At 40.4% G+C, this 15,905-nt stretch overlaps 1 protein-coding gene across 5 annotated transcripts in view; it reads left to right on the top strand.

The window, feature by feature from the left end:
- Positions 1-15,905, top strand: part of si:ch73-206d17.1 (tyrosine-protein kinase STYK1) — a 43,969-nt gene that overhangs the window by 18,116 nt on the left and 9,948 nt on the right. For 4 of the 5 annotated variants that reach the window (XM_039755759.1, XM_039755758.1, XM_039755761.1 and 1 more), the window contains 3 exons: positions 277-396; positions 2,090-2,281; positions 13,760-13,941. In XM_039755759.1, the coding sequence (XP_039611693.1) occupies positions 277-396; positions 2,090-2,281; positions 13,760-13,941 (494 nt within the window). The remainder of the gene's footprint in view (positions 1-276; positions 397-2,089; positions 2,282-13,759; positions 13,942-15,905) is intronic. The other variant, XM_039755763.1, reaches the window with a different exon arrangement.

A 15,905-nucleotide genomic window follows, 5' to 3' on the forward strand; every position in this document is an offset into this window, starting at 1 on the left:
CACATGTATGAACATCCTTATTGTTAAATTTGTTCATTTCTGTCTGCACAGTATACATTCAGGATGCCTTTGACTGAATAGTTCCTCATGGACTTCAAAAGCTCATTTTGTTCTGAACTTTACCCCAATTTTGATCATTAAAAATATGCTCACTTTCTTTAAACAATTTCACCAGAAATGGTTTTGCAATTGTAAGGCTGGGAGCAACACAGTGTGTAGTGTGTTTTGCCTTTTGCTTAATGTATTTCTGCTCTTTCCTCGCTTTTCTCTTCACAGGAATGCAAGAAGCCATGATCAGCATTCCTTCATTACTGTGTGGTTCTACGCTGGTCATAGTGGCATTTATATTGTCAAAGACATGCAAGGTGATGATGAAGAAAACATCTTCTGTACAAGGTATGAGATCCTAATAATAATCCTAATCAGGTGGCACCACCTCCTTCGGCTTTAATACAGGAGACAGGACAGATGAGCATAAAAATGAAAACTAATACATACAGTTTTAACATAATACAAAATGAAGCAATAACTAAAAAAATCAACACAATACCAAATAAATAAAACACAGAAAGAACAAAATCAGAAACAGAATTAATAACACAAGACACAAAATTATATTAAGAAAACAACAAAATGATTCAATTAAAAAAAGTTTACTTTTTGCCCAGGCTGTACCATAACAGAAATCAGCTATATAATAAATAAAACATTAAGTTCTATGTGTCCAGTCCCTCTGAGCAATCTGATTGGTCAGTTTGGCTTTGGTGTGATTGGTCAGATTGGCTTTGATAACACAACGAAAGAGGAAGTGTGTGTGTGAAATGCACAAGAAAAAGTAAAGGTGCATGTTGAAAGAGAGTCGCTTTCAAAGATGGCAAGTATAAAACTGGACAGGAAGTGACAAAGGTGCCTTGCAAATAGTGACAGAGTCTGAGAAGCAGGCTTTACAGGAATGTGCTTGAGAGACAGCGCACCAGTTAAGAGATTTTCACACAAACAGATATAGAGGAAAGAGGCTGAAGGCACACACAGGGAAAGAGATAGCAAATATTTTTAATTATTCTATTACCACTCTTAGTAGTAAATAAAAATGCATAAATGTTAAATGAGAACAGTAGAAGGTCTCAAAAGAAAGAAAGAAGTCAAGCCAAACTGTTACTCTTGAGTTAGTCTATGATGGGCTGCCATGCTCGTAATTCTACTTTCTCATAACAATCCTGCTGAGAAAAATGACTAAACTAATCAAGTGCTGATTAAACAGGAAAACACATTTCTTATTAGACCTATAATTCAAAAAGGCTGTAAGATCTGTTTCTTTGCTGGCTTTTGACCTCAATGTTGTTAAACATTTCGACACTTGCATGTCTGCGTTTTTTGCTGCTTCATTATCTCCTTGTTTTGCTGCACTCCAATAATGTTTGGACACTTTTGCATGCCCATACAAATTGGCAGGATAACCAGAATGCAGAAAACCTGCAAGCCACTGGCAGAAGGCAAAAATCACATTCAAGGCTCACGCAGTCCTGCTGTGGTGACCGAGCTTCACTCATGAGGAAATGGCAACCCAGGCTACAAAAAAGAAGGAAGGATATCCTCAAACTAGTAACATCAAACATGTGGAGACTGGACATACTTTGTGTCCTTTAACGGTTTTAAAATACTTCTAATCTACTTTGCTTTGGAAACTGTTTGGCCTGAAGTTTGTTTTTTTCTCCTTGTATGATGACAACAAGACTGAAAAATGTTTAGAGAAATTGTGAGCACTGCCTTGAGTATGGATTGTCCATGTTTGCCTCATTTCAATGTACATTTAAGCTGAAATTGTCCCACTTACTTCAAAACTCATACGTAAGAAGAGAGCAACCCACAGCTGAACCTGCCTCTCAAGAAACTCATCCATATGTGGTGCCCTAATTTTCAATCACCACAAGGGTTTCATACCTTCAAGGTTCAAAATACTTCTTAGCACGGGGCTTTGTGAGTGTTGGTGGTCACCACACTGGAGTTCACCACACTGGAAGTGTGCCTTTACAGCTTTTTCTAACTTCATTCCTCTGTTTTTCACAGATTATTATTTATTACTTTCTAGCTCCATCAGCAAACTTCTCAACAGAGAAGCCACTGCCTACCAAAGATCTGTCCATATCTGAATGGGAAATTCCCACAGAATGCAGCGTGCAGGATTTGGAGTACCTTCAAAGTGGGCGGTATGGACCCACCTGCATGGCATGGGTGGTTCAAGCTGACCTGTCAGTGCCGGTGATTGTCAAAGCACTTAGAGGTAAGGGATAGTGATCTGCAGCTGGTGTAGGACACAAGGCGTTAATCATATCACCAGGGAGTACTGGGTGGTCCACAATGCTAGGTGATGGGTGCCCAGTAATGCCAGTCTTCTAGGCATGAGATGAACGTTTCATTCAAATGCATAGAGAAATGAAGAAATTACAAGGAACTGTTAGGTAATTGATGCTCCTTCAGGTAATGGGTGCTCATTTTAGGTGCTCACTGAGATGGCATCACCCCATCTCTGTTCTGATTTGAATCCTTAGCGCAGTGGGAATAAAACTCACTTATCAGTCAGTATAAAAGTTTCCAACTGACAATAGACTACATCTGAGGACAACTCAATAAAAGTGATTCTTTCACCCTGTGCCATTATTTTTTGTCCATGAATTGGGTTCTTATGGAAGAAATTGTATGCCTGCTCCTTTATATTGCCGATATATTGCAGAAAAGGTGGAAGACAACCCAAAGAGATTCTTTCAATAGTAAAACAACAGTAGGGAGAAGATGAAGAGTATTAGGAATGGTAAAGGTGAGCTAGAATATGCACAAAGTGACATAGCAAATGCTTTGAGCTTGCACTTTATTACGTTTATATGTGAGATGAATTTGCTAACTTCCCAAAAGTGACAATAACATTTATTTATATAGCACATTTTCATACAAATAATGTAGCTCAAAGTGCTTTACATGATGAAGAAAAGAGAAAAAAAAAGACAAAAGTAAGAATTAAAATAAGACAACACTAATTAACATAGAATAAGAGTATGGTCTGTTGGCCAGGGAGGACAGAAAAAAAAAAAACTCCAGACGACTGGAGAGAAAAAATAAAATCTGCAGGGGTTCAGAGGCCACAAGACCACCCAGTCCCCTCTGGGCATTCTACCTAACATAACTGAAAGAGTCCTCTTTGTATTTAGGGTTCTCATGGAAGGACTTGATGATGATGGTCATGTAGACTTCTGGCTTTAATCCATCAATGTAGGAACATCACGGTGCTTTGATTAGGTGGTGGTGGCTCAGGTCGCCACCACAGAAAACCGGGAAAAGAAACAGAAGAGAGAGAAGGGGTTAGTACAGATTTAAGAGCCACCATGAATAGTAATGATAATAAATTGAACATACAGAGTATCAGAATTAAATTAAAGTGAAGCTCTGAGAAGGCCATGTTAAAGTAATGTGTTTTCAGCAGTGTTTTAAAGTGCTCTACTGTACTAGCCTGGTGAATTCCTATTGGCAGGCTATTCCAGATTTTAGGTGCATAGCAGCAGAAGGCCGCCTCACCACTTCTTTTAAGTTTAGCTCTTGGAATTCTAAGCAGACACTCATTTGAGGATCTAAGGTTACGACTTGGAATACAACGTGTCAGACATTTCGATATATAAGATGGAGCGAGATTATTTAAGGCTTTGAAAACCATAAGCAGTATTTTAAAGTCAATTCTGAATGACACAGGTAACCAGTATAGTGACATCAAAACTGGAGAGATGTACTTAGATTTTCTTTTCCTAGTTAGGATTCTAGCAGCTGCATTCTGCACTCGTTGTAAACGATTTATGTCTTTTTTGGGTAGTCCTGAGAGGAGTGCGTTACAGTAATCTAGACGACTGAAAGCAAAAGTGTGAACTAATTTCTCATCATCTTTCAATGATATAAGAGGTCTAACTTTACTTATGTTTCTTAAGTGAAAAAATGCTGTCCTAGTGATCTGATTAATATGTGATTTAAAATTCAGATTACAGTCAACAATTACCCCCAAGTTCTTTACCTCCGTATTGACTTTTAATCCTAATGCGTCAAGTTTATTTCTAATAACCTCATTATATCCATTACTGCCAATCACTAAAATGTCTGTTTTCTCTTTATTTAGCTTGAGAAAATTACTACTCATCCATTTAGAAACACAAGTAAGACATTATGTTAGTGAAACAACAGAGTCGGGGTCATCAGTGGCTATTGATAAGTACAGTTGCGTGTCATCAGCATAGCTGTGGTAACTCACATTATGCCCGACATAATCTGACCTAACGGAAGCATATAGATTGAAAAGAGCAGCGGACCCAGGATAGAGCCTTGTGGAACACCATATCGGATATCAAGTGTCTTTGAGTTGTGATTTCCACAACTAACAAAGAATTTTCTACCTGCCAGGTAGGATTCAAACCAATTTAAGACACTGCCAGAGAGGCCCACCCATTAACTAAGGTGATTTCTAAGAATCTTGTGATCAATGGTGTCAAATGCAGCACTCAGATCTAAGAGGATGCGAACAGATAAATGGCCTTTATCTGCATTTACCCGCAAGTCATTTACTACTTTAACGAGTGCAGTTTCTGTGCTGTGATTTGTTCTAAAACTTGACTGAAATTTATCAAGAATAGCATGTTTATTGAGCTGGTTATTTAACTGCATAATGACTGCCTTCTCTATAATTTTACTTAAGAAAGGTAGGTTAGAAATAGGTCTAAAATTTTCAAAAGCAGAGGGGTCAAGATTATCTTTCTTGAGTGGGGGTTTAACTACAGCAGTCTTAAGACAGTCTGGGAAGACCCCCATATCTAATGACGAGTTTACTATGTCAAGACAAAGACTACTAAGGATGTGCTTAGTGAAATTGTAGAGGGAGAAGTACAAGTCAAGTCAAGTTGGGGAGCATGCCCTGGTACAGTGTGTTGCCGCACCCACTACACGACGAAACAATTCAGGATCCCTGTTTGCAACCACCTAGGCAGACACGCAGTCCAGTCCCACCCTCCGGAAATGACCCTATATCTGCCACAGCCAGGTGTTACGTGGGCGGCCCCTTGGCTTGGTCCAGCCATTTGGGTCCCCAACAATGAGGATCTTATGAGCCGGATCAGCCTCAGGGAAACGCGCCACATGGCTGTAGTGCCATAACTGACGCTCCATCATGATGAAGGTAATGTTCAGGACTCCATGAGCAACTGCTCATTTGACAAAAAGATAAACCAGAGGTACCCAAAGATTCTCCAAAAAGCCATAGTACCAAAGGAGTCCAGTCTTCATCTTAGGTCACTGGATAGCATCCATGTCTCAAAACCATAGAGCAAGACAGGAAGCACCAGGACTCTAAAGACTTGGACCTTAGTCCTTTTCCTTTCCAGCGACCTCATGAGCCCCCATATGCTCCAAATCCGTCTACTGACTTCATCGGAAAGGTCACCAGAGACATGAATGTCACTGCCAAGGTAAGTAAACCTCTCAACAACGTCAACACTCTCTCCACAAACAGACACATTGCTGATGGCTGTGCCCAAGAGTCCATTAAAGGCCTGAATCTTGGTTTTTATCCAGGATACTCACAAGCCCAGACACTCAGACTTCTCACTCAATCTCTTGAGTGCCCCGATCAGAGCCTCCATTGACTCCACGAAGATCACAGCATTGTTAGCAAAGTCAAGATCCGTGAACCTTTCTTCACCAACAGATGCCCCAAAGCCGCTGGACCCCATGACCTCGTCAACCAACTCCCAGTCCATACAAGCATTGAACAGAGTAGGAGCAAAGAGCACAACGCTGATGAGCCCTAGAATCAACTGGGTAAAGCGCAGAGGCCCTGCGTCCACTCTGCACAGCACTCACAGTACCAGTGTACTGTACAGGCCAGCCATGATATCCAGCAACCTCGAGGGGATCCCACGAACTCTTAGGATGTCCCACAGGGTAGGAGAAGTACAGCTTGGATTAAATATGCTGAAATCTAACAAATCACCGTGACCAGATAATATTAATTCCCTGGTGCCTGAGGAGGACAGTGAGTAAATCTCTATATATAAAATCCAACATCTGTCTGTCAGCTTTTCACAAGAGAACTACTTAACGGATTTAGATTGGGTTTTTTTCTATAATTTGCTTGAACATTCTGGTTGATTTGGCGACTTCTCTTATCCCGCTAAGTATCATAGTTCACTTGCGGTACTGATGTATTTGCATGAATCGGAGAGAGTGGCTGCGGACTGAGGGAAGGAGGGGCAGGACCCTCCTTACTCACGCACCAGCCTCGTTTGAGTCGGTCTCCCTCTCGCCACGTGTTGGAGCGCACCTTGCCTCTACTTAGCTAGCGATACCTGTTTGTTCAGCAGACATTTATCATCTAGAGATTGTTAAAGAGTAACGTTTGATGTTTTTGAGAGAGAGAGATCACACCTCTGTGTGTTTTAGAGGGTACCTGCTCATTGGCAGCGATATCACGGCCACGTGCTCTTCTCCCCACACGGGGGATGCTCTCCCGTCAGAGCTGAACATGATCAGATACAGTGGCAACGTTTGATGTTGGAGTGTACCTACCTTCCGCTTAGCCAGAGACACCTTGCCTACTTTTTACATTTTTGGCAAAGAGATCACAGCTACATTCTCGCCCATATAGAAAAACCAAAAATATTGTATATCAAGAGGCCCATGGATACAAAATTAGTAATAGTAGTAGTTTATTTTTTGTAGAGCCCTTCACAGACAAAAGGTCACAGAGCGCTGAACAGCAAATACAGTACAAATACAACAGTTAAAACAAAACATAAACAAAACCAATAAAAATAATAAATAAACAAACTGGAACTATTACACACTGATTAAAAAGAAATGTTTTCAGTTGTTTTTTAAAAGAATCAACAGACTATAAGGCAGTCTTGGTGCCACAGACTGATAGGCACAATCCCCACAGGTTTTTAGCCGAGTGCATGGGACAACTAGAAGGCCCTGTTGCCCAGATCTAAGAGTCCGACAAGCTGTATAGCGTTGGAGCAGGCTGGTTAGGTACTCAGGAGCTTGTCCATGCAAAGCTCTGAAAGTAAGTATCAAAACTTTAAAATGAATTCTATAAAACACTGGGAGCCAGTGCAGTGCGTGCAAAATGGGGGTGATATGATCACTCCAGCTAGCGTGAGTTAGGAGCCTGGCAGCTGCATTTTGGACTAACTGAAGATGTGAGAGAGAGGACTTGCTCAAACCCGTTAAGAGAGCATTACAGTAATCAAGCCGTGAGGAAATAAAAGAATGAACAAGCATCTCCAATTCTGACTTTGAAACAGCATTTCTTAGTTTAGAAAGATTTCTTGAATGAAAGGAACACGAGTGGCTGACTGATCTTACATGTTCATCAAGTGTCAGGCACTGGTCAAAAATAACCCCAAGGTTACATAAACTCAACTTAATAACAGGAGAGACAGAAGATAATTTTAAAATAATCTCAGAATGAAGAACAGGGGGAGAAACAATTAGTACCTCAGTCTTTCCTGAATTCAACTGCAGGTAATTATTACTGAGCCAGTCGTTAACCTTAGACAGACAATCAACCAATATGACCGAAGTATTAACTTGGTTAGGTTTAAATGAAAAATAACGCTGTAAGTCATCTGTATAGAGATGATAAACGGTGCGTACGCACAAAAATGTTGCGTAAGAACTTTTCCACGTTCAAAACGCGATGTATAAAACCTACACTTGGCGTAAAGCCACGCACTTTTCCACGGTACCTCATACCTTGTTGTACGCAAGTTCTCCGCTCGGTTTTGCAGACTGGTGGCACCCAGCGTCAAAGCAGTGCTGCTGTTCCTGTGTGGTTACACCTTATTTTCCTGACGCGGCTTTATAAATACACTGAAACTAACCGCATATTATTTATTATTGTAACGCATCTGATTGTAATTAACTTGTAACAATATAATGGTCCAGGGAACAGCCATAGTATTCCAAATACCATAATTGCTTTAGCGTTGTTACTCTCACTTCTTCTTCTTCTTCTTCTTCTTTCAGCTCCTCCCGTTAGGGGTTGCCACAGCGGATCATCTTTTTCCATATTACTCTCACTGCACGACTCGGAGTATTTATATCACTGTATCTGAGTGTGAATCACAGCAGCAGCTGATCGGAAAGAGAATTATCGGTATACAGCTTTAAGGACACGCTGTCTCAGCCACTGCAAAACTTTTTAAAGCCTTTCCTGTACGGACCTCGCGGTTCAGAAGCAGTTTAATCCCAAGAACTTTAAATGCACTCAATCAATTGCTCCTTGTAGAACTGTTTGTACTTATAAGTACAATCACCCCACTGTAAACTTGCACTGCAGTTATAATATCGCACAACCTGAGCCACTTTATAAAGCGCGTATTTACATATGATGACGATATCATTTTTAAGGTGAAATGCAGCAATATATGTTTATTAAATTATACAGATAAAACTTTAATTTCATTTAAATAATCTATATTCTTCACTGGGAGTGTTGTGAAGGATAGAATAATTAAACATGTAAACGAAGATATTTCAATGTTCTTTAAACGTTTTGATCATTCGGCGCTAAGCTTACAGATGGCTTAACTTCTATTACACAGCTGATTGTGTGGCGATCGGTTACTTGGGGAAAGAAAAGCAAGGACTGCAGTGGCGGCTACGCCAATATATATTGAATATAAAACAGAAAGAGAAAATAACAACACAGCTAAAAACGCAGCGACAAATTTCGGCAAAAGTTAAATGCTTGTATCATGAGCACGAGGCGGCTATGCAGTGTCTGCAACGGACGTGGCCATCCACTGTGCATAAGCTACCTTACTGACATTGGCGGGTGAAGGAGCCACCAATTCTTCCTCTGCCCAGTGCCACCACAAGCTTAGAGCCACCCCTGAGTACTGCTGCAATAAATTATTTCATCGAAGTGAAACATGTTTAATAACGTGCTTTAACTCCTATCATCATGAAAATGATATCACGTATACATCTCAGTATTTTAGTTAATCAGAGAGCTGTAATATCACGAATGTAATGGACTCTGTGTCCAGTAGGAGGAAGAGAGCCGGTTTAAGAAGCAAGTAGTGATTCACACACATAGAGCACATACGAGTAGAAGATCAAATACAAAACAAAGCATTTAACGTGCTACTTTTTTAAAAACGATTTTAAGATAAAGTTTATGATGTTCTACTTTAATGACAAAATAAACTACGTGATTAAAGTGGAAATGTCGAGATTGAAGTGGACATTTCGTGCTTTTTCCCCACTGTGTGCCTTTTTTTCTCTGTACCCTAATAAGCTTTCATATGACACTCAGACAGTGGGCTACAACTCTTCTTTTCACGGCGACTTTGATATGTAACTTCTTTTTTATTTCCGGCACTGTGCGATTTTGTGAACTGAGCTTTCAAGTTTCTCCAACACGCTACAGTGGTGTGAAAAACTATTTGCCCCCTTCCTGATTTCTTATTCTTTTTCATGTTTGTCACACAAAATGTTTCTGATCATCAAACACATTTAGCCATTAGTCAAATATAACACAAGTAAACACAAAATGCAGTTTTTAAATGATGGTTTTTATTATTTAGGAGAAAAAATCCAAACCTACATGGCCCTGTGTGAAAAGTTAATTGTCCCCTGAACCTAATAACTGGTTGGGCCACCCTTAGCAGCAATAACTGCAATCAAGCGTTTGTGATAACTTGCAATGAGTCTTTTACAGCGCTCTGGAGGAATTTTGGCCCACTCAGCTTTGCAAAATTGTTGTAATTCAGCTTTATTTGAGGGTTTTCTAGCATGAACCGCCTTTTTAAGGTCATGCCATAGCATCTCAATTGGATTCAGGTCAGGACTTTGACTAGGCAAGTCTTCATTTTGTTTTTCTTCAGCCATTCAGAGGTGGATTTGCTGGTGTGTTTTGGGTCATTGTCCTGTTGCAGCACCCAAGATCGCTTCAGCTTGAGTTGACGAACAGATGGCCGGACATTCTCCTTCAGGATTTTTTGGTAGACAGTAGAATTCATGGATCCATCTATCACAGCAAGCCTTCCAGGTCCTGAAGCAGCAAAACAATCCCAGACCATCACACTACCACCACCATATTTTACTGTTGGTATGATGTTCTTTTTCTGAAATGCTGTGTTCCTTTTACGCCAGATGTAACGGGACATTTGCCTTCCTAAAAGTTCAACTTTTGTCTCATCAGTCCACAAGGTATTTTCCCAAAAGTCTTGGCAATCATTGAGATGTTTCTTAGCAAAATTGAGACAAGCCCTAATGTTCTTTTGCTTAACAGTGGTTTGCGCCTTGAAATCTGCCATGCAGGCCGTTTTTGCCCAGTCTCTTTCTTATGGTGGAGTCGTGAACACTGACCTTAATGGAGGCAAGTGAGGCCTGCAGTTCTTTAGATGTTGTCCTGGGGTCTTTTGTGACCTCTCGGATGAGTCGTCTTTGCGCTCTTGGGGTAGTTTTGGTTGGCCGGCCATTCCTGGGAAGGTTCACAACTGTTCCATGTTTTTGCCATTTGTGGATAATGGCTCTCACTGTGGTTCGCTGGAGTCCCAAAGCTTTAGAAATGGCTTTATAACCTTTACCAGACTGATAGATCTCAATTACTTCTGTTCTCATTTGTTCCTGAATTTCTTTGGATCTTGGCATGATGTCTAGCTTTTGAGGTGCTTTTGGTCTACTTCTCTGTGTCAGGCAGCTCCTATTTAAGTGATTTCTTGATTGAAACAGGTGTGGCAGTAATCAGGCCTGGGGATGGCTACGGAAATTGAACTCAGGTGTGATACACCACAGTTAGGTTATTTTTTAACAAGGGGCAATTACTTTTTCACACAGGGCCATGTAGGTTTGGATTTTTTCTCCCTAAATAATAAAAACTATCATTTAAAAACTGCATTTTGTGTTTACTTGTGTTATATTTGACTAATGGTTAAATGTGTTTGATGATCAAAAACATTTTGTGTGACAAACATGCAAAAGAATAAGAAATCAGGAAGGGGGCAAATAGTTTTTCACACCACTGTATGTCACTCGATCAAGTTCCTTTTGTTGATTATACCACGGCTTATTTGAACAAATAGTATGTTTTTCCTTTGCCTTGGTATTTGCTGAAATTCTTATATTTTCCCCCGTGCTTTTCCCATTGTCTTTTCACAGAAGGCTGAGCTTAAGGGCGATTTATATTGATTCGCATATTCAAAGAGGCGTAATTCTGGGAGGAGTTGGGGCGTTACATAAAGCGCGTGCACGAGCGTTAGTTTTCACGCTGATCGGGATTTATGTAGCGGAAGAACGTGGAAGTTGGAGTACGCACAGATTCCTGCATCTGGATTTTTCTGTGCGTAAGCACATTTCGGCTTTTGTGCTTACGCCATGTTATAGTGCGAGTTCTACACACGGTGTTATACATGAGGCCCCAGGTCTAAGAACCGAGCCCTGTGACGCTCCACATGTCAAAGGAACAGAGTCAGATGAAAAGCGAGCCACACCGACTGAGAAACTCCTATTCGACAAATAACAGGAGAACCAGAGACACCTAACAGTTCTAATCTGTTAATTAAGATCTGATGGTCCATCGTATCAAAATCTAACAGTGCAAGTACAGAGCACCGCCCTGCATCAGCAGCAATTAAAAGATCATTAAAAACTTTTAGAAGAGCTGTTTCTGTAGAGTGTTGCCAGCCAGTGCTGCCGCTCCTCTAAGAAGGCACAAAGTTTCCGTTCAACTACCTTTTCCAAAACTTTGGCAATGAAAGGCAGTTTTGAAATTGGCCTATAATTACTTCAAATAGAGGGATTAGAATTAAATTTTTTCAACAGCAGTTCTAGGGTGGTGTACCATGTTAGCCATTATGAATGTAGAGAAAAGCCTTGCAAAATGACACCTTTTATTGGCTAACTAAAAAAGATTACAATATGCAAGCTTTCGAGGCAACTCAGACCCCTTCTTCAGGCAAGATGTAATCTCAAGGAACAATTTATGATATTCAGAAGGCACAGACCCTTATTGATACCAAAAGCTATCAATATAAATTCTTCTCAATCCAAATTATTACATTTTTTTAAAATGTTTGTGTTGATTTTTAAAGTTTGCCCTGTTGCTGCTGGGGACAATTAGTACTGTATGTAAACGCTTAGGACATATTTTTTTCAAAAATCTCTCCACAATGGGGAAACTTCCTATGGAATGGAAGCAAGCAAATATTATCCTGTTGTATAAAAAGGGTGATTGGAGTAATGCAAGTAACTACAGGTATAGGCCAGTAATCAAAATGTGTGTCACTGGTAAATTAATGATAGGAATTATTAAGGTAACGATTAAGCAACACATGCCTACAAGAGGAGTAATAGCAAAGAATCAGTATGTGTTCAGATCTACAAGGTTGTGTTTCACTAATATGCTGGACTTCTATGAAGAAGAGAGGTGCATATGCTATCTATCTTGATTTTTAGAAGTGTTTAGATGAAAACATAAAAACATAAGAAACATGACAAACAATAGGATACCGTTCAGTACCTCATGCCCGTTTGTTTAGCTAATAGCTAAGCTGTCTCAATATCTCATCTAGAATTTTTAAAAATGTTGTCAAGGTTTCTGCTTCAAAAATGTAGCCTACCACATGAGAGGTTAGTGATTAAACTAAAAGAAGAGGGAATTTAGAACATGGTGTGTAAGTGGGTACAAACTTTGAGTTGGGGACCTTTTTCGGAATTAGGTGATGTTAGAAGTGTTGTCCCTAAAGGATTAATGCTGGTGACACTGCTCATTTTGGACAAGAATATAATCAACCCTCTGGTTAAACATGCAGATGATACCAAAATAGGTGGAAGTGCAGAAAATCTAGAATTGTCAACAAGCTTGGGCAGATTTGCGGCAGATGAAGTTGAATGTAAGCAAATGAGAGTATTACATGAAAGAAGTATACATTTTAGATTAGAATACGCAGTGGGAGGTCAGAAACATGAAAGTACCCTTTATGAGAAGGACCTGGGAGTCCTAGTGGACTCATCACTATCAACATCCAGACAGTGTACAGTAGCAATCAAGATGGCTAACAGTATGTTAGATTATGTAATACAAATTGCAGAGTAGAAGACATGGAAGGTTATGCTCAAGTTATGTACTGTAACTCACTAGTGAGGTGTGACCTCAAGTACTGTGTTCAGTCTGGGTCTCCATGTTAGAAAAGAAAAGAGAAGACAAGAGCGACTAGGCTGATTCTGGGACTGGATGGCACAAATTTTGAGGAGAGACTGAAAGAGTAGAAGCTGACAGAGATTAAGAGGGGGCCTGACTGAAATGTTTAAAATTATAAAGGGAATTAGCACAACAGACCCCAGTTATTACTCAAAAGTAAATTCTGCAAGAAGAACATGGTTAGAAGGTCATGGTTAGAAACTCGTTAAAGGCAGATTTCGCACAAATATTAGAACATTTTTCTTCATGCAAAAAAACAAAGAGATATGGAATAAATGTCCAGTTAGTGTGTTGGAGAGCAGGATTTTAGGGCCCTCCAAATCTCAAATGTTATTTGAACAATTTAGGTGACAGGACTGTTGGACTCGATGGTCAGCTTTCACCATAATTTTTCTAATGTTCTAATTTGCTAGTCAGTGTTTATTTTTGTGTACCCTTAGTGATAAGCGTGTCCTGTCACCTGGATACACTTCAGATTGTTCTGTTTGGTTACCTGTGGTCTGATGTCTTGTCCCCTAATAGATCAAACATCTGAAACTGAAGTAGGAGAATTCCTGGAGTGGATAAAATTTCATATTCAGATATGCAGCCATGAAAACCTGGTGAAGATGCTCTACTGCCAGACAGAACATGCGCCCATGTTTTTAGTCTTGGAAGCCAGCGTTCCTGGGAACCTGCTTCACTTCTTGTGGGAATTTCGAAAGGTAATTGCTGCTGTAGTTAGGGGTGGATGTTCAGTCAGTCAATACATTCATGGATTTCCTGAGCCCAGTTTTTCCATTAGTGAAACAATCTTTTTATATTAACAGATGATTATTTACTATATAATTCAAAATGAATTGAATGTGGCAGTCTATGCTTTCACTGTTAGGGGACGATGATTGGAAAGTCCAAGTCCTTCCATTCATCATTGCCAGGTGTCAGTCAGTTATTGTCCAACTCGCTATATCCTAACGCAGGGTCACGGGGTCTGCTGGAGCCAATCCCAGCCAGAACAGGGTGCAAGGAAGGAACAAACCCTGCAGCTAACCGCAGGACACACACACCCACACACCAAGAACACACTAGAGACAATTTTTAGGAATTGCCAATGCACCTAACCTGTAAGACTTTGGAGTGTGGGAGGAAAACAAGGGGAGAACATGCAAAGTCCACGCATGCAGGACCTGGGAAGCGAACCCAGGTCTCCTTACTGCGAGGCAGCAGCGTTACCACTGTGCCACCGTGCTGCCCCCATTCATCATTAAAACCCATTAATCCAGTTCATGAAATGTCTACCCAGGGCTGATATGATATCTCAAGAAGCATCTTCTTATTAGACTAGCCATGTGCGCCCAACTACGTTTCTTGTGTTAAAGTTGTCTGTGAAGGGCTCCCTGTTTAAACGCGGCTGCCAGTCGTGAACTCTGCCCTTCGTTGCACAGCATTATGATTTTTTATAAGGGAAACAAAATGACAAAAGAAAACCCTTGGACATTGATTCAATAGGAACAGCCGACTTGGAATCACTGTCCGAATAGTAATCATATGGTGGTGTAGGAGCATTTCTGCTTCTGTCCGTTCACAGTCCGTCTCGTTTTCATGACGCTATCGTTTCCTCTCACGATGTCTTCTCAACCTTTCTCCAATCTCGCAGATTGCTTTGTGGCAATCCAAAAAGTAAGGCAATATACACGGAGCAATGGTTATAAAAGGAGGACACATTGGTATCCAGGCTCTTTAAAGCATAAATAGGGATCACTTCACTGACATGTGAGCAAGCCACGGTACAACTGTGAGACGCGCAGCACTTGCCGGCTACAATGTAACAATAATAATTTCCGGAACGTGCTGTTACGTTGTCATTCATTTTACCCACTGTCTTTCTTTCATTCATATGTTACGTAGGCACGTACCTTTTATCTTCGGCAATCTCATTCTGTAACCAGGCCTCAGGAGCTAACCAGCGTAACACTGTCCACCACCCCTTTTGTTATTCCAGCACATTGTTGACATCCTTAAGTAACAACAACGTACTAAACTGGAAGATGGTCTACGCATGCATGGAATTCACGGACAAACAAAGATCAAGATCTTAATGAAGATCTCTTTAGTTAATTTAAAACACAACAATTTGTTTAGTTTGAATGTCTGTGTTTTGAGGTGTGACTGGAGTACTACAGTCTTCAGTAGTATAAGCCTGGTGGAGATTCTTAATGCAATGTCTATGTTTTAGCTGTCTCTCTACTGCCATCTAGTGCTTCTTCTTCTAATTCATTCGCAGACAAATAAAGATCAAGATCCAAATGAAGATTATATATAGAGATGAGTTCAGCAGCTCATCGTGGCAGTAGCTGCTTGGTTCAGTCATTTGGGCACTGGACTTGAGTTCACAGGGTTGCCCATTTATTTTCTATTTCTGACTTCTGACTGTATGCCCACAGAGACACAGGGAGAAAGTGCAAACTCCTCATAAATAGCAGAAAGAACCACTGCACTAGTGCTCTTCTCCAAAGCACAATATAGCGAGATAAAAAATGCCATTCAACTAAAATACAATCATAATACTAAGCACAACTTGTAAATATAGGCATATTTCTGTGAAAATGTCAGGCAGACAAGAGGAGAACATGCAAACTCCACACAGATAATGAACAGCACAGGACTGAAACAGAGTTCACTTACTTTG

The sequence above is a fragment of the Polypterus senegalus genome, chromosome 6 (assembly GCF_016835505.1).
Source record: "Polypterus senegalus isolate Bchr_013 chromosome 6, ASM1683550v1, whole genome shotgun sequence".
NCBI lineage: Eukaryota > Metazoa > Chordata > Cladistia > Polypteriformes > Polypteridae > Polypterus > Polypterus senegalus.